The sequence below is a fragment of the Tursiops truncatus genome, chromosome 12 (genome assembly GCF_011762595.2).
Source record: "Tursiops truncatus isolate mTurTru1 chromosome 12, mTurTru1.mat.Y, whole genome shotgun sequence".
In the NCBI taxonomy this organism is placed as follows: Eukaryota; Metazoa; Chordata; class Mammalia; order Artiodactyla; family Delphinidae; genus Tursiops; species Tursiops truncatus.
In genome coordinates this window covers 59,557,574-59,585,422 of record NC_047045.1, presented here as the reverse complement: position 1 = coordinate 59,585,422, position 27,849 = coordinate 59,557,574, and the positions used below count along the sequence as shown (strand labels likewise).

General features: G+C 38.8%; 1 protein-coding gene and 2 pseudogenes across 1 annotated transcript; all 3 read right to left on the bottom strand.

Moving 5' to 3' along the window:
* The window catches only part of LOC101321210 (ADP-ribosylhydrolase ARH3 pseudogene), a 105,097-nt pseudogene that overhangs the window by 52,920 nt on the left and 24,328 nt on the right, over nucleotides 1-27,849 (bottom strand).
* Nucleotides 13,691-15,992, bottom strand: LOC101325417 (small ribosomal subunit protein eS12-like). The gene has a single exon (XM_073789608.1). It carries the CDS (start codon nucleotides 15,930-15,932, stop codon nucleotides 15,576-15,578), a length of 357 nt encoding a protein of 118 aa, XP_073645709.1. The 5' UTR covers nucleotides 15,933-15,992; the 3' UTR covers nucleotides 13,691-15,575.
* LOC141275665 (small ribosomal subunit protein uS2 pseudogene) overlaps nucleotides 18,103-27,849 on the bottom strand; it is a 34,185-nt pseudogene continuing 24,438 nt past the window's right edge.

Genomic DNA, 27,849 nt, shown 5'->3' with positions numbered 1-27,849 from the left:
TTTGTTGCTTGAAACCAAAGCATCCCTGGGTAAATAAGTACTTGTCCTTTCTAAATTACATTAAAATATGGATAAAGCATGTACTTTCTATCCACCTTTAATAGATCAGGAACTGAGTCAAATAATTTAACATCATATGTTTACTTACTGTAGCCCTGTGACTGGAATTTAGATATTTCAATTCCAGTTCCTCTCCTGTTAACTCTTCTGTGTCTAGAGGTAAATATGGCCAACACTGTGCTGGTAACCATTGAACACATCAGCAAAGATCTGTCTACAAGGTGGTGTAACTGGATAATTGCTACATCTGGATTCTGCTGTGGTAGCACTATGTGAGGAGACCGTGGGTTATCAACTCAGTTAAAAGCATCAGGACCATTAACTTGTAGTTCTACCATCAAATTCATAGAAAAACCAAAGGAAATTGTATTTTGACATTACTGTTAACAAAAATGTACTGCAGCTTCTATTTTAACCACAGCTATAGTTTCAGTGTTGAATGGTTCTTGTCATCAAGGGTAAAGCAAATAAAAATACTTTCTGACTCTACATTTAAAATTCTGATTTATAAACTCAATCAAACATCTTTAATTCTATCCAATAAAAAACAAAAACTAAAGTCAGCTAGAATCTACTATATGCCCTTAAATCTCCAAGTGTTCTGTGTAACTAAAGATATGTAGTTAATTTGCTAATAACTATCACATAGATACCATTTATTGAGTGTCTACACTGTGGCATGGACTGGTCTATGTATTTTACACACATTATTCATTCATTTAACAAGTATTTATTTTATTGAATAAATACTGGATACACACTGTTCACATGTCATACTTACTGAGAATATAACAGTGAACAAAACAAAGTCCCTGCTCTCAAAGAATTTTTTAGACTTCATTTAATCATCACAATTAACCTGCTGTTGTTACCATTTTTTTAGACCCAATGAGGTTAAATAATTCACCCAGGGTCACACAACAGATGAGGGGTAGCTTAGGCTTCTTAAAATCTCAGGCTCTTTCCATTTGACTACAGTGTTCTCATTAAATCATTGACTATGGAAAGAACCATATTTACAGCCAGGTGAACACTGTTGAGAAGCTGATAATCACTGATAATCCATGCCAGGGCCTTCTCACATACACTAGTTCCTTGATGCATTTACTACAAATGTAGAATACTTCCCATAAAGTAATGTTCTCATTGAAACCAATATTTCTTAAAATACTTAAACAACCTTTTTTTTTTAAAGTTACCAACCATACCTCCCAAGTATATTTTATTTATTTATTTATGTTTTTATTATTATTATTTTTAGCGGTACACGGGCCTCTCACTGTTGTGGCCTCTCCCGTTGTGGAGCACAGGCTCCGGACGTGCAGGCCCAGCGGCCATGGCTCACGGGTCCAGCTGCTCTGCGGCACGTGGGATCCTTCTGGACCGGGGCACGAACCCACGCCCCCTGCATCAGCAGGTGGACTCTCAACCACTGCGCCACCAGGGAAGCCCCTTAAACAACCTTTGAAATTTATCATTGGATTATCACTGGATTGGGATCTAAAATACTCTACAGTCAATATGAACAAAATTCCAGATGTTCAATATAAGGTGAATGCAAGTAATTTTATTCAACCAAATTAGGCTAAATTTATTTTTAATTTGATCCATTCATATATATGAATGGACCAAATTATACATATAATGTGCCAGAACAAGTTCTAGGTGCTGGGATACAGCAATGGAAAAAAATCCCTACTCTGATGGCATTTACATAAAATATATATTTCATTATATGGTAGCAAGTGCAGTAACGAAAAATAAAGCATGGAAGAGGTCTGGGAGTATAAAGGGCTAGGACTTACAATTTTAAATAAGCAGGCCAAGGAAGCTTCATTGAAAAGGTGAAATTTGAACAAACTCTTAAAGAAATTGAGAGAGTGAGCCACAAGGAGATCCAAGCAAAGGACACAACAAGTTCAATATCCCTGACACGTGTGTATCAAAGCTATCGGGGTGTCAGGATTATAGAAGTAGCAGGCACCAGATGATACAGGACTCATAGGCATCATGATGAAATCAGCTTTTACTCTGAATGACGTGGTAAGTCATTGGAGAATTTTGAATAAAGAAATGATATTATATGTCTTAACTTCTTGAAAGCATTCCTGGCTGTTGTATGGAGAATGGACCATAGGAAAGGACAGGGTGGAAAGAGGGAGACAATTTGGGAGATCTGTAATAATCCAGGTGGGAGATGATGGTATCTTCCATCAAGAGTAGAAGTGCCCAGATTTCTGGATATACTTTGATCATAGAGCCAATAGGATTGGACAACAGATCAGATTTGGGGTTTAAGAGAAAGAAAGAAGTCAAGGATAACACCAAGAATTTTGGTCCAAGTAATGGGAAAGATGGAGTTGCCATTTACTATGGGAGGAGCATGTTTTAAAGATCAAGAGTTCAGTGTGGGGCATGGAGAAAGCATTTTTCACAGGAGTGATCATGTGCATCAAATGCTACTGAGAGGCTGAATGACATAAAGACTGAGAATTTACTATTGGATTCAACAATGTAGAGGTCATTGGGGACCTTAACAGAGCTGTTTTGGTGGAGTAAAAGGATAAGAGTGAAAGGCTGATTAGTGTGGATTCAAGAGGCATGGGGAAAGAGGAATCAAAGGCAACAAGTCAACTCTTGAGAAATTATTCTATAAGCAGAGAAAATGGGCAAAACCTGAAAGAGAAAGTGGGGCTGAGGAAGATTTTCTTCATAACAGGTTAAGACTGAAGAAATAACATGTTTGTCTGTTGATAGGAATGACTCATTAGAAAGCAAAGAACTGATGAAGTTTGTTTTTGCAAAAAAAAGAGGGCAATATAGTGAAGAAGATGGTCTTAGAAGAGTGGAAAGTTCATCCACATCCATGCTTTTATGATTATAATCTCTCAATATATTACATGATTTTTATAATTATTCCTACACTGCTCTTACTGAAATTTAGAAGTTTATTTGTTAAGAAGACTGCCAATTTTCTCACACAATATAAATTTAATTTATCAAGAATAAGTAATCTTGCTCAACTTTTCATCACTATTTTTTGAAATGTATTCAATAATAAATATTGTCATGTTTACACTATGGTTGCATGAAGTAGTAATGTATGCATGAATGTTAAGAGACATGTTGTTGGTTAAAAAGGACATGGTTTCCCCCTAGAACCTGTCCCCCCTTCTCTACTATATGGTGTACATTCAAACTCTCTCTAGATTTCTGACCCCTAAAAAAGTTTCAGAATTATTTTGAAAGGCTTTATATAATTTACTATGACAATGAGTTACCTCTTTTGATATTTCATACCTTACTGAAAACAAACTTGATAATTACAAAGGTCACAGATTATTTTTGTTTTGAATTTTTTAACAAGAACCTTCCAAATTTAAAAAAATAATAAACATTTATTTTTAAAACTCAAGAATTCTATTTGGGGATTTTTAAATATACATAATAATCTTAAATTATTTTAATTAGAAAATAAATCTTACAGCTTTAGAAAGCAAAGACTCCAGGATCATACACTGTAGCTCTCAAAGGTATATAATTGTCAATTAATCATTTATCTATTCACTCAGCACCTTATCCTCATGTACAATTTTATGAAATTGATATTAAAGTGAAATTCAACATATTATATTTTGACAATAACATGCATACATCAATTATTCTCTGTAAAACAGAAAATGTTGTTCTAACATTTATTAAACATCTAATGTTAAGAGATAAGTACTATCATTTACTCTCGTTGTATAGAAGAAGTTAGATAAACTTCCCAGATCACATAGATAGAAGTTCTGGGATTCAAATCAAGCCTGTGTGATTCCAGAAGCCAGATAGAAACCATTACCTCACACTGTTATCTGTACCATGGTACCCCTTACACATCTACTAAATCAAGATACAATTCCAAGACACTTCACCTACCTAGAAAAAAATGTAGCCACAAGAGAACTACAGTTAAAAATCTATTCTTTCCAAGAGACCTTCAAGATGGCAGAGGAGTAAGACGTGGAGATCACCTTCCTCCCCACAAATACATCAAAAATACATCTACATGTGGAACAACTCCTACAGAACACCTACTGAACGCTGGCAGAAGACCTCAGACTTCCCAAAAGGCAAGAAAATCCCCACGCACCTGGGTAGGGCAAAAAAAAAAAAAAAGATAAAACAGAGACAATAGAATAGGGACAGGACCTGCACCTCTGGGAGGGAGCTGTGAAGGAGGAAAAGTTTCCACACACTAGGAAGGCCCTTCAGTGGTGGAGACGGAGGGTGGGCGGTGGGGCGGGGTGAAACTTCAGAGCCATGGAGGAGAGCACTGCAACAGGGGTGCAGAGGGCAAAGCAGAGAGATTCCCGCACAGAGAATTGGTGCCGACCAGCACTCACCAGCCCGAGAGACTTGTCTGCTCACCCGCCGGGGCAGGCAGGGCTGGGAGCTGAGGCTCGGGCTTTGGAGGTCAGATCCCAGGGAGAGGACTGGGGTTGGCTGTGTGAACACAGCCTGAAGGGGGTTAGTGTGCCACAGCTAGCTGGGAGGGAGTCTGGGAAAAAGTCTGGACCTGCTGAAGAGGGAAGAGACCATTGATTCTGGGTGCCCGAGGAGAGGGGATTCCTGCTCTGTGCACCCACAGAAGGCAGAGCACTGCCTAAGCGAGCTCCAGAGAGAGGCGCGAGCCACGGCTATCAGCTCGGACCCCAGAGACAAGCATGAAACGTTAACACTGCCGCCGCTGCCACTAAGAATCCTGTGTGCAAGCACAGGTCACTATCCACACCCCCCTGGAAGCCAGTGCAGCCCACCACTGCCAGGGTCCCGTGATCCAGGGATAACTTCCCCAGGAGAACACATGGAGCACCTCAGGCTGTTGCAGTGTCACGCCAGCCTCAGCTGCCAAAAGCTTGGCCCACACTCCAGTTATGACTACCATACCCCTCCCTCTCCCAGTCCTGAGTGAGCAAGAGAAACCTAATCAGCAGCTGCTTTAACCCCCTCCTGTCTGGGCAGGGAACAGACGCCTGAGGGCGGCCTACAAGCAGAGGTGGGACCAAAACCAAAGATGAACTCCAGGATCTGTGCGAATAAAGAAGAGAAAGATAAACTTCTCCACGCAGCCTTAGGAGCAGTGGATTAAATCCACACAGTCAACTTGATGAACCCCGCATCTGTGGAATACCTGAATAGACAACAAATGTTCCCTAAGCTGAGGAAATGGACTTTGGGAGCAACTGGAGACTTGGGATTTGCTTTCTGCGTCTGATTTGTTTCTGGTTTTTATGTTTAACTCAGTTTAGTTTTTAGTGTTTGTTATCATTGGTGGCTTTGTTTATTGGTTTGGTTGCTCTCTTCTTTCTTTCTTTCTTTCTTTTTCTTTTTTTTTTTTTTCTGAGTGTGTATATGTGTTTCTTTGTGTGATTTCGTCTGTTTAGGTTTGCTTTTACCATTTTTTCTAGGGTTCTGACGGTTCGTTTTTTGTTGTTGCTGTTTGTTTGTTTGTTTTCTTTTTATGAGTGTGTGTGCATATGTTTCTTTGTGTGGTTTTGTCTGTTTAGTTATGCTTTTACCATTTGGTTTCAGGTTCTATCTGTTTCAGTTTTTTTTTTCTTCCTTTTCTTCCAAGCTGTGTTGCTGGCAGGGTCTTGGTGCTCCGGCCGGGTGTCAGGCCTGAGCCTCTGAGGAGGGAGAGCCAAGTTCAGTACATTGGACCACCAGAGACCTCCCAGCTCCACGTAATATCAATCGGCAAGAGCTCTACCAGAGATCTCGGTCTCAAATCTAAGATCGAGCTCCACCCAATGGCCAGCAAGCTCCACTACTGGATGCCCCATGCCAAACAGCTTGCAAGACAGAAGCACAACCACATCCATTAGCAGAGAGGCTGCCTAAAGTCATACTAAGTTCACAGACACCCCAAAACACACCACAGGATGCAGCCCTGCCCACCAGAAAGACAAGATCCAGCCCCACCCAACAGAACACAGGCACCAGTCCCGTCCAACAGGAAGCCTACACAAGCCACTGAACCAACCTCACCCACTGAGAGCAGACACAAAAAACAACAGGAACTACGAACTTGAAGCCTGCAAAAAGGAGACCCCAAACACAGTAAGTTAAACAAAATGAGAAGACAGAGAAATATGCAGATGAAGGAGGAAGGTAAAAACCCACCAGACCAAACAAATGAAGAGGAAATAGGCAGTCTACCTGAAAAATAATTCAGAGTAAAGATGATCCAAAATCTTGGAAATACAATGCAGAAAATACAAGAAATATTTAACAAGGACCTAGAGGAACTAAACAGCCAACAAACAATGATGAACAGCACAATAAATGAAATTAAAAATTCTCTAGAAGGAAGCAATAGCAGAATAAAGGACAGATGAAGCAGAAGAAAGGATAAGTGACCTGGAAGATAAAATAGTGGAAACAACTGACGCAGAGCACAATAAAGAAAAAAGAATGAAAATAATTGAGGACAGTCTCAGAGACCTCTGGGACAACACTAAATGCACCAACATTTGAATAATGGGGGTCACAGAAGAAGAAGAGAAAAAGGAAGTGTCTGAGAATATATTTGAAGAGATTATAGTTGAAAACTTCCCTAATATGGGAAAGGAAAGAGTCTGTCAAATACAGGAAGCACAGAGGGTCCCATACAGGATAAAACCAAGGAGAGACATGACAAGACACATATTAATCAAACTATCAAAAATTCAAATCAAAGAAAAATTATTAAAAGCAGCAAGGGAAAAGCAGCAAATAACATACAAGGGAATCCCCAGCAGATCTTTCAGCAGAAACTCTGCAAGCCAGAAGGGAGCGGCAGGACATATTTAATGTGATGAAAGGGAAAATCCTACAACCAAGATTACTCTACCCAGCAAGGATCTCATTCAGATTTGACAGAGAAATCAAAAGCTTTACAGACAAGCAAAAGCTAAGAGAATTCAGCACCACAAAACCAGCTTTACAACAAATGCTAAAGGACGTTCTTTAAGTGGGAAACACAAGAGATGAAAAGGACCTACAAAAACAAACCCAAAATAATTTAAAAAATTGTAATAGGAACATACATATCGATAATTACCTTAAATGTGAATGGATTAAATGCTCCAACCAAAAGACACAGACTGGCTGAATAAATACAAAAACAAGACCCATATATATGCTGTCTACAGGAGACCCACTTCAGACCTAGGGACACATACAGATTGGAAGTGAGGGGATGGAAAAAGATATTCCATGCAAATGGAAATCAAAAGAAAGCTAGAGTAGCAATTCTCATATCAGACAAAATAGACTTTAAAATAAAGACTATTAAAGAGATAAAGAAATAGTGATCAAGGGATCAATCCAAGCAGAGGATATAACAATTGTAAATATTTATGCACCCAACATAGGAACACCTCAAAACATAAGGCAAATGCTAACAGCCACAAAAGGGGAAATCGATAGTAACACAATAATAGTAGGGGACTTTAACACCCCACTTTCACCAATGGACAGATCATCCAAAATGAAAATAAATAAGGGAACACAAGCTTTAAATGACACATTAAACAAGATGGACTTAGTATTTGTAGGACATTCCATCCAAAAACAATAGAATACACTTTCTTCTCAAGTGCTCTTGGAACTTTCTCCAGATAAATCATATCTTGGGACACAAAACAAGCCTCAGTAAGTTTAAGAAAACTGAAATCATATCAAGCATCTTTTCTGACCACAATGCTATGAGACTAGATATCAATTACAGGAAAAAAAACTGTAAAAAATGGAAACACATGGAGGCTACTAAATAACCAAGAGATCACTGAAAAAATCAAAGAGGAAATCAAAAAATACCTAGAAACAAATGACAATGAAAACATGACAACCCAAAACATATGGGATGCAGCAAAAGCAGCTCTAAGAGGGAAGTTTATAGCGATACAATCCTACCTCAAAGAACAATAAAAATAGCAAATAAACAACCTAACCTTACACCTCAAGCAATTAGAGAAAGAAGAAGAACAACAACAAAATAAATTTAGCAGAAGGAAAGAAATCATAAAGATCAGATCAGAAATAAATGAAAATAAAAGAAGGAAACAACTGCAAAGATCAATAAAACTAAATCTGGTTCTTTGACAAGACTAACAAAATTGATAAACCACTACCCAGATTCATCAAGAAAAAAAGGGAGAAGATTCAAATCCACAGAATTAGAAATGAAATAGGAGAACTAACAACTGACACTGCAGAAATACAAAGGATCATGAGAGATTACTACAAGCAACTATATGCCAATAAAATGGACAACCTAGAAGAAATGGACAAATTCTGAGAAAGGTACAACCTTCCAAGACTGAACCAGGAAGAAATAGAAAATATGAACAGACCAATCACAAGCACTGAACCTGAAACTGTGATTAAAAATATTCCGACAAATATATATATATATATATATATATATATATATATATATATATATATATATATATATATTCCGACAAACAAAAGTCCAGGACCAGATGGCTTTACATGTGAATTCTATCAAACATTTAGAAAAGAACTAACACCTATCCTTCTCAAACTCTTCCAAAATATTACAGAGGGAGGAACACTCCCAAACTCAATCTATGAAGCCACCATCACCCTGATACCAAAACCAGACAAAGATGTCACAAATAAAAGAAACTATAGGCCAATATCACTGATGAACATAGATGCAAAAATCCTCAACAAAATGCTAGAAAACAGAATCCAACAGCATATTAAAAGGATCATGCACCATGATCAAGTGGGGTTTATCCCAGGAATGCAAGGATTCTTCAATATACGAAAATCAATCAATGTGACACACCATATTAACAAATTTAAGGATAAAAACCATATGATAATCTCAATCAATGCAAAAAAAAGCTTTTGACAAAATTCAACACTATTTATGATAAAAACCCTGCAGAAAGTAGGCATAGAGGGAACCTACCTTAACATAATAAAGGCCATATATGACAAACCCAGAGCCAACATTGTTTTCAATGGTGAAAAACTGAAACCGTTTTCTCTAACATCACGAACAAGACAAGGTTGCTCACTCTCACCACTATTATTCAACATAGTTTTGGAAGTTTTAGCCACAGCAATCAGAGAAGAAAAAATAAATAAAAGGAATCCAAATGGGAAAAGAAGTAAAACTGTCACTGTTGGCAGATGACATGATAGCATACATAGAGAATCCTAAAGATGCTACCAGAAAACTACTAGAGCTAATAAATGAATTTGGTAAAGTATCAGGATACAAAATTAATGCACAGAAATCTCTTGCATTCCTATAAACTAACGATGAAAAATATGAAAGAGAAATTAAGGAAACACTCCCATTTACCACTGAAACAAAAACAATAAAATACCTAGGAATAAACCTACCTAAGGAGACAAAAGACCTGTATGCAGAAAAGTATAAGACAGTGATGAAAGAAATTAAAGATGATACAAACAGATGGAGAGATATACCATGTTTTTGGATTGGAAGAATCAATACTGTGAAAATGAATATACTACCCAAAGAAATCTAAAGATTCAATTTAATCCCTATCAAACCACCAATGGCATTTTTCACAGAACTAGAACAAAAAATTTTAGTTTGTTTAGAAACACCAAAGACCCCAAATAGCCAGCACAATCTTGAGAAAGAAAAACGGAGCTGGAGGAATCAGGTTCCCAGACTTCAGACTATACTACAAAACTACAGTAATCAAGACAGTATGGTACAGGCACAAAAACAGAAATATAGATCAATGGAACAGGATAGAAAGCCCAGAGATAAACCCATGTACATATGGTCACCTTATCTTTGATAAAGGAGGCAAGAATATACAATGGAGAAAAGACAGCCTCTTCAAGAGGTGAGGCTGGGAAAGCTGGACAGCTATATTAAAAGAATGAAATTAGAACACTTCCTAACACCATACACAAAAAATAAACTCAAAATGGATTAAAGACCTAAATGTAAAGCCAGACACTATAAAACTCTTAGAGGAAAACATAGGAAGAACACTCTATGACATAAATCACAGCAAGATCCTTTTTGAAGCACCTCCTAGAGAAATACAAATTAAAACAAAAATAAACAAATGGGACCTAATGCAATTTAAAAGCTTTTGCACAGCAAAGGAAACCATAAAAAAGATGAGAAGACAACCTTCACAATGGGAGAAAATATTTGCAAATGAATCAATAGACAAAGGATTAATCTCCAAATATATAAACAGCTCATGCAGCTCAATATTAAAGAAACAAACAACCCAATCCAAAAGTGGGCAGAAGACCTAAATAGACATTTCTCCAAAGAAGACATAGAGATGGCCAAGAAGCACATGAAAAGCTGCTCAACATCACTAATTATTAGAGAAATGCAAATCAAAACTACAATGAGGTATCACCTCACACCTGTTAGAATGGGTATCATCAGAAAATCTACAAACAACAAATGCTGGAGAGCGTGTGGAGAAAAGGGAACGTTCTTGCACTGTTGGTGGGAATATAAATTGATACAGCCACTATGGAGAACAGTATGGAGGTTCCTTAAAAAACTACAAATAGAACTACCATATGACCCAGCAATCCCACTACTGGGCATATACCCTGAGAAAACCATAATTCAAAAAGAGTCATGTACCAAAATGTTCATTGCAGCTCTATTTACAATAGCCCGGAGATGGAAACAACCTAAGTGCCCATCATCAGATGAATGGATAAAGAAGATGTGGCACATATATACAATGGAATATTACTTAGCCATAAAAAGAAATGAAATTGAGCTATTTGTAATGAGGTGGATAGACCTAGAGTCTGTCATACAGAGTGAAGTAAGTCAGAAAGAAAAAGACAAATACCGTATGCTAACACATATATATGGAATTTAAGGAAAATAATGTCATGAAGAACCTAGGGGTAAGGCAGGAATAAAGACGCAGACCTACTAGAGAACGGACTTGAAGTTATGGGGAGGGGGAAGGGTGAGCTGTGACAGGGCGAGAGAGAGTCATGGACATATACACACTAACAAACGTAGTAAGGTAGATAGCTAGTGGGAAGCAGCCGCATGGCACAGGGATATTGGCTCGGTGCTTTGTGACAGCCTGGAGGGGTGGGATAGGGAGGGTGGGAGGGAGGGAGACGCAAGAGGGAAGACATATGGGAACATATGTATAACTGATTCACTTTGTTATAAAGCAGAAACTAACACACCATTGTAAAGCAATTATACCCCAATAAAGATGTTAAAAAAAAAAAAAAAGAAGTTGCGGTACATATATACAATGGAATATTGCTCAGCCATAAAAAGAAACGAAATTGAGTCATTTGTTGAGACGTGGATGGACCTAGAGACTGTTATACAGAGTGAAATAAGTCAGAAAGAGAAAAACAAATATCGTATATTAATGCATGTATGTGGAACCTAGAAAAATGGTACAGATGAACCAGTTTGCAGGGCAGAAGTTGAGACATAGATGTAGAGAACAAGCGTATGGTCACCAATGGGGTAAAACCGTGGTGGGGTGGGGATGGTGGTGTGCTTAATTGGGCGATTGGGATTGACATGTATACACTGATGTGTATAAAATTGATGACTAATAAGAACCTGCAGTATAAACAAGCAAACAACAACAAAAAACAACTAATAACAAACTTTCTTTGGGTTATTTGTATGGAAATATGTTAATATAAACGTTTCAGACATTACATGAAATTTCTAAAAATCTCATATGTTCTGGTATAATGTTATAAGTCATAATTCTAGTTATTACTCTAAAATGTGTATCTCAGAAATAATTAAATTTCCTTGTCAATTGCATTATTACGAACTGTCATCAAATCGTTAACCATGGTCATTTTTAAGTCTTTTGTCATTTACAGACAGTTCTGGGTGTACTCTGATGCTTTTGCAAAAATGTTCATAAAAGGGTTTCGTCTTCAAGGAATTCATGGAAAAGACTCTGACAAGTACAAGTTTCTGGTAATTGACTATACTGCTGAACTGAATGAATAAGCATTTTCAGAACTCTAATGGAAAACTGGTAAATTAATAAAAGTGCTAACAAAAGATCAAGATAAAAAAAATTAATTACATGGGACTGAGTGAACTGATGAGGATGATTATAATTTTTGTGACTTTCTGTTTGAATAAAAAAAAATTCCCACAAGGACTCAGAGGCAAAAAATATACAAATCAATTTTCACTGCAAAGTAAAGGAGCTGTTACAGTGGAGGATTACTGGACTGAATGTCAATATTATGACATAGTATGAGTGTGTTTCATGTTTGGTAATTGCAATCATTGTTGCTTTTGTTGTGGTCATCCATTTACAATGCTTGGTGTCAGTCTATTTATCTCTTGTAAAAATAAAATACAGTGTGTGTGTGTGTGAAAAAAAGTCATTTGTATAACTGATTACTTCCTTAAAAATAATGGAATTTTTGGGTCAAGGAATGTGTTTTTTTCTGCCTTATGAAATATATTACTACATTATCCTCCTGAAAAACAAAACAAAACAAAACAAAACTCAAGAAAAACAAACAACCCAATCCAAAAACGGGCGGAAGACCTAAACAGACATTTCTCCAAAGACATGCAGATTGCCAAAAAACAGATGAAAGGATGCTCAACATCACTAATCATTAGAGAAATGCAAATCAAAACCACAATGAAGTGTCACCTCACACTGGTCAGAATGGCCATCATCAAAAAATCTACCAACAATAAATGCTGGAGAGGGTGTGGAGAAAAGGGAACCCTCTTGCACTATTGATGGGAATGTAAATTGATATAGCCACTATGGAGAACAGTATGGAAGTTCCTTAAGAAACTAAAAGTAAAAAAAAAAAAAAGAAACTAAAAGTAGAACAATCATATGACCCAGCAATCCCACTACTGGGCATATACCCTGAGAAAACCATAATTCAAAAAGACACATGTACCCCAATATTCATTGCAGCACTATTTACAATAGCCAGGACATGGAATCAACCTAAGTGTCCATAGACAGATGAAAGGATAAAGAAGATGTGGCACATATATACAATGGAAAATTACTTAGCCATAAAAAGAAACGAAATTGAGTTATTTGTAGTGAGGTGGATGGACATAGAGTCTGTCATACAGAGTGAAGTAAGTCAGAAAGAGAAAAACAAATACTGTATGCTAACACATATATATGGAATTTAAAGAAAAATGGTTCTGATGAACCTAGGGGTAGGACAGGAATAAAGAAGCAGATGTAGAGAATGGACTTGAGGACACGAGGAGGGGGAATTGTAAGTTGGGACGCAGTGAGAGAGTAGCATTGACATATATACACTACCAAATGTAAAAGAGATAGCTAGTGGGAAGCAGCCGCATAGCACAGGGAGATCAGCTCGGTGCTTTGTGACCCCTCTAGAGGGGTGGGATAGGGAGGGTAGGAGGGAGTGCAAGAGGGAGGTGATATGGGGATATATGTATACATACAGCGGATTCACTTTGTTATACAGCAGAAACTAACACAACATTGTAAAGCAATTATACTCCAATAAAGATATTTTTAAAAATCTATTATTTCCTTATAGTAAATATTACTCTATACAAATGTGTGTATTACATAGAATATATTATAGGCTACCAAAAAAATTTAATACATATCATATTTGTAGAGATTTATTAATTGAGTCCCTGAGATATGGATTGGATGGTTTAATTCAATTGGGGGAAATTCTTGGTAAAGATATATTTTGAATTTTGATGAATTAGATGGATCCAAATTAGTAGAAAGATGAGACGAACTATTTAAACATGGGAGATAGATGCACAGATGTGAATAAAGAATATGAAATAGAAAAGAGAGTGTTCAATGCAAAGCATAGGGCAGGAGCATCCCTGGCCAAAGAAATGACAGATATGGCTGAAAGAATGAGCAGCATAGCTAAGTGACCACAGAGACACATCTAGTGCCATCATGAGTCAGAGTTACTCAAGTGACATCTTGGTAAGATGGCTTTTTGGAAATAAATTGCCCATACATTTTCAATTAATTTTTATTTATGTAAGGCAATTAGGTTAGAACCTTGCTATTCAAAGTATGGTCTAGCAGGAACCAGCCATATCAGAATCACCTAGGAGACTGTTAGGAAGGCAGAACCTCTGGCCACATCGTCGACCTACTAAATCTCAAGGTGATTCTTGGGAAGCAGTGCACCTGTGTCCTAATGCTGATTTGGTTATTTCCTTAGCATGTAACTCCAGGCAAGTGCTTTCATCTCTAGACCTAAATTGCTCATCTCTAAAGTGGAAAGGATTCCTGCCACGTTAATTCAGGGGGTTGATAAAAGGATCAAATGCAATGAACTATGTAAAAGCACTTTGAAAGCTATAAAGCACCACTAGAAATCTCCCCTAAAACAGGCGTCTGTGTTCAAGGAAAATCCAAGGGGCCAGGGCTGGTGCCTGGAATGTCTTGGCCACGTCCCTCACAGCTGCCTCCACTATCCCTGTATATAAACAAAGCCTCAGAGAAACATCTCACTTGGTAAAATAAATACTCAGGTTTATGAAAGTGTCATGGAGCTGAGTTACCCCAGGAGATTCATAGGGTGATGCCTGACCCAGCTGCTCTCCAAATCAAGCCAAGGAATTTGCCCTCGTGTCAGTGCACCTGTCACCGCTCTGTGACGTTCCTGGTTACTCCCTTTCTATTTTTCCCATCTCTTATCATCGGAGGACTATGGGATGGCTGAGGAAACAAGGCAAGGCAGGAGCTGGGATCTTCTGAGGAGTAGCATGTCAGGTAAAAAGTTGACAGGCTCAGGGCGCTCTCCAACCATGAAAGCAAACTGTCACGCAGCAGATCTTTCAGTCCCCTGAGAACTGTCACTTGGAACTTTCTAGTTCAGCAAGTGTCCTTTAACAAAAGTTTTAAAGTTATTAAAAATGAATATTTCATTGTTAAAAATTGTTTTCCACAAGACCCTGCTCCTGGAGGTGTTTAAGAATTCTGAGCTCAGGTAAACTGGGGAGGCTGATCACCACCCCGCCTCCTGGAGGAGGGGCACAAAAAGAATCCGATTTAAATTTGCCTAATCAGCATTCTCCAAACTTACTTGACTGCAGAACACTTCCTTGCAGTATTGCCTATTAATACACTGCAGTTTAAACAGTAGTTCCACTAAGAACGTATCTTGAAAATCACTGTCTTTTTTTGGTTATAATATTTAATGTAATCTTAATCGCATAGCACTACTTTTGTGGAAATGAAATATTCTAGCCTGGAAACTTCTTGACTACAGGAGCTGTTGTTTTTTACTCTCCAGCACTTAGCAGAGTACAAGGCATTTAGCCAATTCTCAGTGAATGTTTGTTAAATTTTAAAAATCAAAATAGAATCCATTTTTCTTTTTGCATGAGAAAAGCTATTCTCACTCTATACCAAAAGGATATGACGAGTTTTTATGTGTGTTTGTTTGTTGAGGAACAAGAGCCCAGTTTGTTTATTCGATCATTTCTTGCATTTGACATACTCCTCGGTGACATCCTTGGCCTGAGCCTCTTTGCCATTGTCCTTAACCACCACACAACTGCAACCAACCACTTTACGGGGTTTTCCCTCTCTGTCAGTTTTACAGAGGCCTACCCATTCCCCTAGTTTCTTGTCATCAACCTTAATCAGGTTGATCTGGTGCTCAGCACAAAGGGCCTCCACCAACTCGACATACATAGGCTCATCACAGTTGGATGCAAGCACACAGAGCTGGGCATGTGCTAGGCCATCGCGGATGAAAGCGGGCCTCAGCACCTCTTCCAGAGCAGTATTAACGTCCATTACACCCCCAGCAGCAATGCCTTCCTCGGCCATGGAGGTGGGTTACAGGTGGAGCTGAATCTTGAGTGCACCCGCGCCTCTGCCTCCGCACGACTCCGCGGCGGCAGGGAAAGAGCTATGATGAGTTTTTTAATGGGTTTTATGTGATGGATATGTACATTCAAATAACTTATTTGGGCTGATTATTTGCTACTGTAAGTAACAAATAAGGAGAGGCCATCCTAAAAAGGAATTTATACATAAAAATACTGTCAACCATCATAGTTTTTCAACATTTATAACATATCATGTTTCAATTTTTCTAATGAACCAGAAGTTACTTTTTTTAAAAAGGCAGGAGCTAGTGTCATTCTCTATAAAATAGTGTGGAAGGTGAATTGTAAGCCTGACAGTCTACGGGGACTTGGAATCACCGTTCAAAGTTTATAGTCCTTAGTTATCAAACTGCTGGTAAAGTATAAAAATACATCCAGGGGGTCTTGATTGTTCTAAATCACCGCTGGTGGTTCAGCATCACATCCCAGACCTCTGCACTGTGTCCTGAGAGAGGCATTTTGAGTCTGCAAAACTATCAGAAAAAAAAACAAAACAAAAAAAACAAACAACAACAACAAAAAAAACAGGAAGGGAAGGCTGAGTGGGGAGGAGAAATGAGCATTCTAAACTAAAAACAGAAATACGGATGCTGACGCTAACAGAGTTTCCTCAAGGAGAGAACCCTAGGTAAGCATGCGTAACTTTGAAGTGACCCACAAACTTCTCCCCTTCAAGAACTTTGTCCATCTTACCCAGATTGTATTTCCCATAACGGGAAATACAAGCCCTTTGGGTTCTGCTCAAGTGGATGATTTGCTGCAATCACAAGACCAAGTGACTAAATATTTCTAGCAAGCCCGTGTATTTATTGAATCTTGCTTTTAGAGATTTTTTTCAAACCTTGGCCTTAGAAGGATGAGAGAAATACAACCTGGGAGCAAAAATCTGGTCTTCCTGAGCTCAAAAAAGGATTTGACATAAATTGCTCTATTAACAAAATGCCCTTTGTTACAGCCCGAAGGAAAAAAAAGAGGTCATCCTGTGCAAAAGCATTTTCTAAAGGTTGTCCCAAGGACCCTATTGGTTTCTCACTAAATCTCAAAAACTGCCTGAGATTATAGCCCCTCTCCCATTTGTTTAACCTTCTATAATATTATTTTCAAATGTTTCTTTGATGCTACTAACAATTGAACAATATTATTTTTAGTCTCAAATTTCAAATCTAGCATTTCTTTAGTATTTTTATATGTTAAATCAGATTTTATACACTATTTAGGTAAGCATTTGTATGAATACACACACACACACACACACATATATTTACACAAAACCTTTCAAACAATGGTGTTGAGAACCGGTTTTAGATTTTTAGGTATACCTGTTATCACTGTAATATTCATACAAGACAAATAAAATGGAGAGAAAAGATCCAAAGGAGGCTCAATAAAATATGCATTAAGAACATGGCAGATACTTAACCTCTTGAAACCTCAGTTTCTTCAGCTGTAAAATGGAGATAATATTGATAACCTACAATCATAAAGTGCTTTAAGGATAAAAAGAGGGTATATTTAAAACAATTAGCCTTATAAATATTAGCTAATATTACTGATGTTGCTGTTGTTGTTTTTTATTATCATTATTATTTTAAACTTCTTAAAATTAAAATTATTTTTAGTGAATCCCTATAGATTGTTATTCAATAGAAATTTACCAATGCTAAATATGGAGAAGCAAAAGAATACGGCTAATGTTACAGCCTAAATTAGAACTAGGAACAAGGTTTTCTATCTGAGTTCTGACCCTATTCTGAGTTCCATGCTGATCTCTTTTTAGAATTTAACCAACACCGACAAGTCAGCACTTTTGAAAGGCAAATATAAGGGAATCCACCAAAAAGTGAGTTACACAAGTTTCCTGGTGACCAAAATTGAGTCATTCATATATATATTGGATTCATCCAAACCATTGTTTGAATTTGACATTAAAATTCATATAAAATACAAAATTATTAAATATGTTGTATATTTATATTCATTGTACATTATTGTGACTTTCAAGCAGAAAAAAGACAAAAATAAAAGAAAAAATGTAAAAAGGAAAAATGTATATATTTCCTCTCATACATGATCTTTGCTTTATTCTGTTGAGAAAATCAAATAAAAATATTAACAATATTCCTAGAATAAAAGTTTCTCATTTTGTTTTGTTGTTGTTCTGTATCTAAGATTCTGGAATATGAGAAACTTTCACACAATTATTTTGGCAAAATAAACACAAAGAACTTTCTTAGAGGCTTTAACTTCATATTTTACATTCAACAGGATTCTCCCAAGATTTTAGACAAAATATCAAATCTTCCATATAGTACACAAACTTGACACATAATAAGTTCTCAAGATAATATACTTGTTGAAATAGAGAATAACAATTTATTATGAAAGCGCCTATCAGAGCGCCTATACTCAATAGGCCCTCAATAATAAATGATTGTTGGATCCGAATGTTATCACTTCTGCACCAAAATGACAGCACAGAATTGTAATTAAAGGATTATAAAAAGGTTGACCATCCCTCAAGTGGAAAACCTTCTAAACTGTATTAAATTTTATGCTGTGATAGGAAGGTTCATAAGTACTCTAAATGGGCCTTGAAGGGCAAATTGGATGAAGTGGGCTTAATGGTATTTCTTTAGTGCAGAATGTTACATTAAGACCTTCCTGAAAACCCCTCTTTGAAATACACTGCCCCACCATCCTCATAATAATCTTGCATTTATCAGGCCTTGATTCTGTGGTGTAAAGAGTTACATTTCTTACCCCATACTACACATGACAACTTCTTTTGGCTAGAGACAAAAGTGATCTCAGGTATATTTAAAGCAAATGTATGATGAGAGTGATAATGTACAACAACTGATAAATATCATGCCCAACACATTTATCAGATGTCCTTACATATCTCTTGAAAGTACTAATGTTGGAATGGGTGATAAATTGACTTAAGGTTGAACACTAGTGTGAAAATTGAGAAGTCCTGGATAGAACTGGAGAGCAGGGAGCTTTGAAAGACTAGAGAAGAAAGGATGAATGAGAAATACAAATATACAGGACTTCCCTGGTGGCACAGTCGTTAAGAATACGCCTGCTAATGCAGGGGACACAGGTTCGAGCCCTGGTCCGGGAAGAACCCACATGCCGCAGAGCAGCTAAGCCCATGCGCCACAACTGCTGAGCTTGTGCTCTAGAGCCCTCAAGCCACAACTACTGAGCCCGCGTGCCACGACTACTGAAGCCAGCGTAACCAGAGCCCATGCTCCACAACGAGAAACCACCACAATAAGAAGCCCACGCACCACAACGAAAAGTAGACCCACTCGCCGCAACTAAAGAAAGCCCGTGCGCAGCAACGAACCCAACACCGCCAAAACTAAATAAATAAATGTATATATTAAAAAAGGAAATACAAATATACGATGGAGTTTTCTAAAAATAAAGTAATAAGAAAAATATAAAACCTACAAAAGAGCTTGATAAAGTCAAAGGGATGCCTAAGGAGACAGAGTATCAGAAAGCTTCAGGTACCATCCTAAACTTGAGCGTTAGGCTTGCTCTCTACAAGCTATGGCTATCCGAATTTAGTAAAGCCACATGGTGGAAACTATCCTAAATCAACTGGCATAGTGGATATTGATTATAGCAAAACCCTTGATACAGTCTTTCAGGATAAATCTGTAGATGAAATAATGATCACAGACCATGTTTTATTTTTTCCCAAGACCTATCATATTGCCTGATATATAGAAGGCACTTAATAAATTGAAAGAATCAGGAATGTGACCTAAGGAATACAACACTAAATGGATTCATTGCTGGCTGGAATACATTTATCAATCAGCGCATTACTAACATCCCTATTGAACTCTAAATAGGGCAGAGACCGTGTAATATTCTTTATCTTTGCATCCCAAGGCAGAGCAGAGAATGCACAATAAGTATTTTCAGATCAGCTGAACTTGGAGGGAGATGCTCAGTGGCTCATCACAGAACTCAAATGCTCAACGTTTTTATCTGTGATGTGAATGAATACCTTAGAGGTTTAAGCTAGTCAAATGTGCAGATGATACAACTTTTGGATGGTTATCATTACATAAAATGCTCAAATACTTTATTATCGATAGAGCATCTTAATACATATTAAATATAGCAGTTAATGGGGGTGGTAGCAGCAATATTAATTGAGTAAAGTCAGAACCATTAGAAACAACTAGATCCAAAGGTAAATTTAGGGAAAACTGTGTTACCTACTCTCAAACAAGATTACTTTATTTTCCCCCTCTGGATGCCATTTAAATAGGTAGTGAAAATTTGAAATAGAGTCTAATGTAAATATGTAATATATTTAATTATGTCTGATTTAAAATTTTGGGTGAGTTTGAAAAAAAGGTTTGAAAACTTGATCTGAAAGCATTTAAAGGAGCCATTTCATGACAGTGCCCAAAAAGTAATTTGGCAAAAATAACACTTATTGAGTGGTCACAAAAAACATGTGCTGAATGATCATCTAATTAAAAACAAAAATTGTTAAAATTACAGCATAAAATAGGTTGTGAATAGGCCCTTGGCTGGGAATGCACCAAATTAGAACACAGGGTCCATCTGGCAATCTCTGAACCTGAGCCAGGGCCATGAAAACCAAGAGACTCCGCCCTACATTTGGCGGCAGTTCTACTTCCTAAGCAAGAGGATCTCAGGAGGCCTCTGAATCTGTAGGGCGATGGGGACCAAGATGTGGGGACAGTGTTCCCGGGCCATGATTCAGCGAGGAGAGCCCATTTCACATCACACGAAGATCACAACAGTAAAGATGATGGCCCTAGCCTCCACATTTTTTTTTTGTTTAAACAGTTTCTTTCCTGCCATTTCCCACAAAATAAAAAGATGTATTCAGAGGTAAATTTCTATAGTAGAAATTTCTGACATATGCAGAAACGTGCACAGAGTTAGATTCTGACTGTGTAATATTATCCTGTCTTCAGCAAGAAATTTGGAATTTTCTCCAAACTCATAATTTTTTGAGAACACTGTCATCTCACCATGACAGCAACTTGAAGGAGTAAAAAAATTTGAGGGAAGGAAAATTAAAACATTATTTTAAGAGACTAAGGATTGCTATGGAGCAGTCGGAGGAGTTTAGAAAAATAGTCCAGTGACTAGCATTTTGCCAGATCATTTGCCAAAATGTTGACATGAAAGTTCCCTGAAATCTTTGTCTTAGGTTTCCGAAAATTTCTCTGAGGAAATTGCTAAAAGAATAAACAATCAGTTCAATTGCATACAGTGAAGAATAAAGTCCACATCCAATGTGCATATTCTGTTTATAGCTGGGAAGAATTTAAATTACTTGCCTAGCACTCCTTTTTTCTTTTCAAGTATAAACTAACTCAAAAAATTAAGTAAAAATTGATGATCTAGCAACGTTTCTCTGGCTGCCATACAGTACGGGCAATGAGTTCTAGACTCCAATTTATAGGTTTGTCAGAAAGTTTGGTTATTTTCATCAATTTAGCTTTACATTTAACATTCCTCCACTTAATTGAAACCATGCGGACACATTTGGTTAGCATCCACATTCCTACAAAAGTAAAAAGGGTACTTTGTTTCAAATTCTGCACAGTTTACTAGTAAATTCTATTTTTCTTGCAGTAACAATTAAACACAGTTGGCACTTAATAGCGAAAGCCTCCTAATCCCTATTGTCAATGGGTACAACTCAGCTTTAGCAAATATCCAGTCAGGTGGAGGAAAAAGCATTATCCATAACTTTGTCTTAATAATTGAATAAATGATTTTCCAGGGACTAATCCCAGGGTTTCAAAGCATGGCCCTTGGAAAATTATAGCAGTTTTGAAGTTTATTTAACCCCCATTCTCTACTTCTTGCCCTCCTGGGATCCTGCACCAAAGTGCTAGCTGAAGGATGGGATCTGAAGGGTAAGCTAGTAAGTGCTACGCTTCTTTACTGACTGTTCTTTCTTTCTCAATCCCATTGTGGAAAATGACTCTGGATTGGTTTATGAAGCGAGTTTAGAGAGTAACAGGTTTCTAGGATTTGTACTTTCTCTGCTTTGGCAAAGTAATTCCAAAAAGCCCAAGATACAACAGCAGGATAACATGCATCGCTAAAATAACAATATTTTGAGGTTGACTAACTAATGAAAAAATGATGTCCAACCGCCTTTCCCTGTTAGGAAATATGCAAAGAATAAGGAGAAAAAAAGAGAAGAAAGTATGAATTAAAATGACTCCTAATTGACAATGACAAGGTTGTAGCAGTTAGAATTACCCTCGGGTATTTACGGATGGGTCCACTGTTGCAGGCAGAGCTCTCCTTCTTTCAGCAAGTATTTGCTGAGCACCTACTATATACTACTCCCCTAGATGCTATTGCTACACGTTGCCACTTCTGTAGCCACAAAGAGATGGACATGACCTGCCCTCTCACATCTTACATTAGAGTCACCTCCACCCTCTCCCTCCTCTTTCTCTTCTTCCTCAGGCACCCATGTGACCAGGCACTGAGACCAGTGCATCTTTCTTGCCAGAGACAGGAGCAGGGAGGCCACACCTGATGTGAAGAAAGCCAATAAGACCTGAGTGGCTAAGCGAGTCAAGAGAGGTCCAGGGGGTCAAGAGAGGAAGGAGTCAGGGAGAGTGCCAACTGCAAGAGTGAGGACAGAAGACAGGCCACCTGTCAAGGTAACAGTCTTCACTAGTGAACCCACTGGCTGGCCTCCTGTTTCTGACTTGCTGGACTTCTCCCCTTTGCACAAAACCAGAGCTCTTCCGGTGTGTGAATACAATCCTGTCACCCTTCCTTAAAATATGTGATTTCCTATTCATTGTCCCAAAGATAAAATAAAAATCCATGGCTTACAACGCCTTTATGACCAGAGCCTTTCCCGTTGCTTCCACCCTTGTACTCAGTACTGCAGCCGTTCTGAACTTCTCTCCCTTAACTTCTGTGCCTTTGCCCACAATGTTCCCTCTGAGAAGAATAATCTTCTACTCCATTCTGTTCTCTCCATCTCCTTGCCTACAGGAACTAGAATTTCACATCTTGGTTTAAATGTTACTTCTTCTAGATGACCTTCCCTGACCCTCCAAATCAGAGTTTCTCAGACAGCAGACCTGCAGTGGTTGTATAAAATATTTGTGTCCACTCCATGTTAACTGAATCAAACTCTCTGGGCTGGGGTCCAAGAAACCACATTTTTAGCAAGCATTCCACTTATTCTAGTGCATATTAATGTTTCAGGACCAATGATTTAGACTCTGGGATGATATAAATAATAATAAACAACCCACACAGCACAATTAATTCTCCACCAATCAAAATGGACATACTGGGCTTCCCTGGTGGCGCAGTGGTTGAGAGTCCGCCTGCCGATGCAGGGGACACGGGTTCCTGCCCCAGTCCGGGAAGATCCCACATGCCGCGGAGCGGCTGGGCCCGTGCGCCATGGCCGCTGAGCCTGCGCGTCCAGAGCCTGTGCTCCGCAACGGGAGAGGCCCGCGTACCGCAAAAAAAAAAAAAAAAAAATGGACGTACTGGCCAATCAGGACAGATGCCATGACCAGTCAAAGTGGACTCTGGCTATCAGACTCTCATATGTACTAGTCTGTAGCAACAATAATCGGCTGGCCCATGCTCTGTTTCACTGCACCCCACCTTTCCTCTGGGCTGGAATATATTAGCTGATACTTACCGAGTACTTCCTTTGTGCCAGGTATTGTTCTAAGCACTTTTCTTACATCATTTCAATTAACTTTCAAGATAATCCTATAAATTAGGTGCTATTATTATTTTCTTTCTTTAGAAACTGTTTATTTTCCATCAACCTGTTTCCATTTTGAGTTTGTGGAAGAGCAGCTTAAGACCACTCAGCGGTTGTTCCTGCCCATTCAGTGGCCTGAGCAGTGGTGGGCTGAGCACTGCAGTCTCCAGTGGGAACTGCAGAATAGGCCCAGAGGGCACCTGCACACCTTCGGACCCGTCCACCGCCTCAGGCTGAGGAGCGGTGAACTTAGGAGCTGGAGCAGCCCATTCACCCTGAAATTCCTCCTTGGTCACAGCCTTCTCAGCTGCCACCTGCTCTTCCTTTTCAACCTCTTCAGGATCTCTGTAGAAGGAGACATCAGGCATGACCTCCCATGGGTGTTCACGGGAGATGGTGCCACACGCATGCACAGAACCTCCCGGGCAAGCATCCACCACATCAGACCCAATGAGTGAGCTCCCTTGTTGTTGCACAGGATGGCAATGTCCACATAACACAGAGGAGAGTCTGTGTTACACAGAGCAATGGTAGGCAGGTTAACGTAAGAGGCCTCTGTGAGAGGCTGGTGGGCAGCCCTGGGATCAGTAACCACTGGAAGTCTTGGCTCCTGGAAGGCTGCCTGGATCTGGTTAGTGAAGGTTCCAGGAGTGAAGCAGCCAGCAATAGGAGTGGCTCCAGTGACAGCAGCAAACTTCAGCCCAGCTCGCTGGCCAGTATTCCTGGAGGATACGACACTGACATCAGCTGGGTTTTCAATGGCAACAGTGGCACGAGCTGCCAACAGAAGCTTCTCCCAGGTCCTCTTCAGATTTATGATGTAGATGCCATCACTTTTCCTTTTGTAGATGTACTGTTCCATTTGGGAGTCAAGGTTGGTGCCACCTAAGTAGGTTCCTGCTGCAAGGAATGAGGACATCCTGCTGCTTCATTTTCAGGACATCAAGGGCTCTGGACATTGTGAGAGCTTCCCTTTAAGTTACAATGAGAATGCAGAACAAGCCATGTGGACCCCTGTCTGGGTAGTGTGGAAAGGCGGTGCTATTATTATTTTCATTTACAGATAGCAAAACTGAGACACAGAGATGTTAAGTTACCTGGCCAACATTACACAGCCAGTAAGTGGCAGAGCTAGAGTTCAAATGCAGTCTGGCTCCAGAGCCCTAACCTACACTGCACCTGTCATGGTATGTATGAGGCTTTATTTTATTGTCAGTCTGGTTATTTGACTTTCTCACTACCCTGTGTTCTCCATGGGGGTAAACCTGATACATAATAGGCTGTCAATAAAAAGTTGGAGAATAAATGAGATCATGCTAATTTAGTTCAGGATCAAGAAGAGGGGACAGTAGAAGCCTGACCAATTGCTTACATTATCTCCTAGGGTTTTGAGGCTTGCTTTTAAAGAACTTCAAGGACAAGAAGTTTGGGAGCTTGCAGGAATTATGGTGTGGCAACCATCTGAGGCCACTGAAATCCATGCACCTAGAAAGCCCCGGCCATAGAATTGGTTTTCCTGCTCCAAACATTTTCAACCAAAGTGATGAATATAAAACTGACATGCATACTCTTGGCAAGTAAAATCATGTCAGAAAGATTAGAACCAACAGAGAGGTGACAGGCCTCAATATTCCATGGAGTTAATTTCTTAGAAAAACCTTTTCAGAATGCCTGTTAGTGGAGCCAGCTGGAGCCCAAAGCCTCAGTAATGAAACTAGCTGTGTCATGCAGATTCATCACACAAAACCAAGACACTGAGTTGCTTTCTCCAAATGTATAAAGTCGGTTTCTTCTCCCAGGGTGGAGCACTATGATGGTCACTCCCCAAAACCCAGATTATTTTTTTTTTAATTTTTATTGGAGTATAGCTAATTTACAATGTCATGTTAGTTTCTGCTGTAGAGAAAAGTGAATCAGTTATACATATACATATAACCACTCTTTTTTAGATTCTTTTCCCATATAGGTCATCACAGAGGTTTAGGAAATTTACCTGTCTAGCAGAAATGCAGTTTGGCTTGGAGAGTAGCAAAACTGGAGTCAGGGAAGCCATTGAGGAGAAATCCAGGTAGGGTGACAAAGGCCTAGGGAAGGTAAGATGGGTAAGAGGATGAAGCGAGGTAGCACTTTTTTTGTGTTGCAGCAGTTTTGAAAGAAAGGTTCAACACAGGACCTCAGTTACGAATAATTGGGGAGGGGGCATACATACCCTTCTTACCTTCCCTAATTCAACGTGTAATGAGAATAAAACCGTTCTCTTAGTGGCCTCTTGCTACCTTAAAATTATTCAGGTATTTGAGGAAAATACGGCAGTATTTCTTGACTGTAATTCTTCTAATAAAAATCAGCATCTTGGCATCCATGTCAAGGGAGAAATCCAGAAATCAGTGTACAGAAGAATTATCTGGTAGACTTCTGGGGTTGCAGTGAGACATGGAAGGAGAGGAACTAACCATGGACCAGAATGAGGAGTTTTGACAATGTTCAGAAGTTATTGTATGTTCTTCCAGCTACCCAGGGAAGCCACATTCCTTCCTACCCATCCAAATACCTCATGGTTCCCACATTGTTATCCAAGTCACAAAACTTTGGGATTAGGTCCTGTTCTCTTTTTTTTTTGTCCAAGCTCAGTTTCCAAAAGAAATGCTTGAAGGATCCAGCTCTGCCTCTAACACTGAGTACCCCTCACCTTAATCCTGGACAGCTCCCATCTTAGTCCTCTGAGTTTCCATTGTTTTCCATGGCTGGAGGGGACCTGGACTACTATATTATCTTGTCCCAGTTTGGATTTGGTCTCATAACTGGCCCTCTCCCAGAGTGGGGAAACAATTAGGAAGAGAGGAGATTTGGGGACATAAGAGTTAAAAGATTCACTTCCTTAATGTCACTTTGACCTGAGAGTCTATTAGCTCCCGGCTAATGGCCCATTTCTGAGCCTCCCTTACCCACTACCGCTGCCCACCCCTAATCCTCACTGTTGCTTGCACCAAGCTTTGGTGCCTGTGCCACCCAGAACTGGGATCTAAGGCAATGATGGAAAGGAGCAAAGCTGATCTAAATAGAGAACTTGAATGTTAGGAATAAACAAAATTCGTACATTACACTGGCATAAGCAAGTATCAAAACTATAGAAGTTTGTTTGTTTGTTTTTTTTTGGTTTTGGTTTTGGTTTTGGTTTTACGAATGGGTTGCATTGCTTTCAGAAGTAGGAAGAGAGAAAGTGTTGAGTTCTAAGTGGAAAATTCCAGTTGGATGAAAAGACTAGGGAAGACTTGTAAGTAACACGGTGACTACCTAGAAAGATTCATTTCGATAGCTGCAAGATTTTTAGTCTGATGCTAAAGCACACATTTCTATTATAATCCTGTTCACTGCTTTTAATGAGCTACTTGTTCATAGAGCAAAGATTAACTGACATCTAGCCCATGTTTGAGTTGCCACAGATCTTTTATCCCCTGATCTAAATAAAAATTTTCACTCTGTTACCTAATGAATCAGAGAAACTAAAAACTGGTAGGAGGGACAATCAACAATAATTCCAAATGCCACTCTAGCCCTCTGGTGATTGGCCTTTCCTGCAATGTCCTCTACCACCCAGAGCTCACACCTCAAGATCATCTCTGGCCTACACTTCAGTATTTGGTTAGCCCTTTCCAGAAGGCAATTCTGTTTCACATATACATTTAATACAGATATGCCTTTTAAAAAGCAAATTATTATAATGAAAAACATATACACACTTAAGGAGTTCTTATGTGACTCAAGTTTTATCTACTTAGTGTTACTGACACTGAAAAACCACTCGACTTTGGGGATTTTTTCGTTTACAAGGTCATTAGGCAAGTTCAGTGGAAATACAGCCTATTTGTACAGTGGGGCACATTTGAAGATCCTTATAATTTGTCAATAATTAGACTCCTCCAAAGAAATATTTTACATTTCTTAAGGACTTGACTCCCCCAAATCTTCTGATTATATTACCTACTATAAGAATAAAATCTGGGCAGTTTATCATTGTCAATAGGTTTTTCCCAGGAGAATAATTTTTCTGAAAAATAATATCACCCATTTATGTTGG

What these genes read in the sequence shown, in the direction of transcription:
- LOC101325417 (XM_073789608.1), bottom strand. Translation starts at nt 15,932, where the DNA reads ATGGCCGAGGAAGGCATTGCTGCTGGGGGTGTAATGGACGTTAATACT.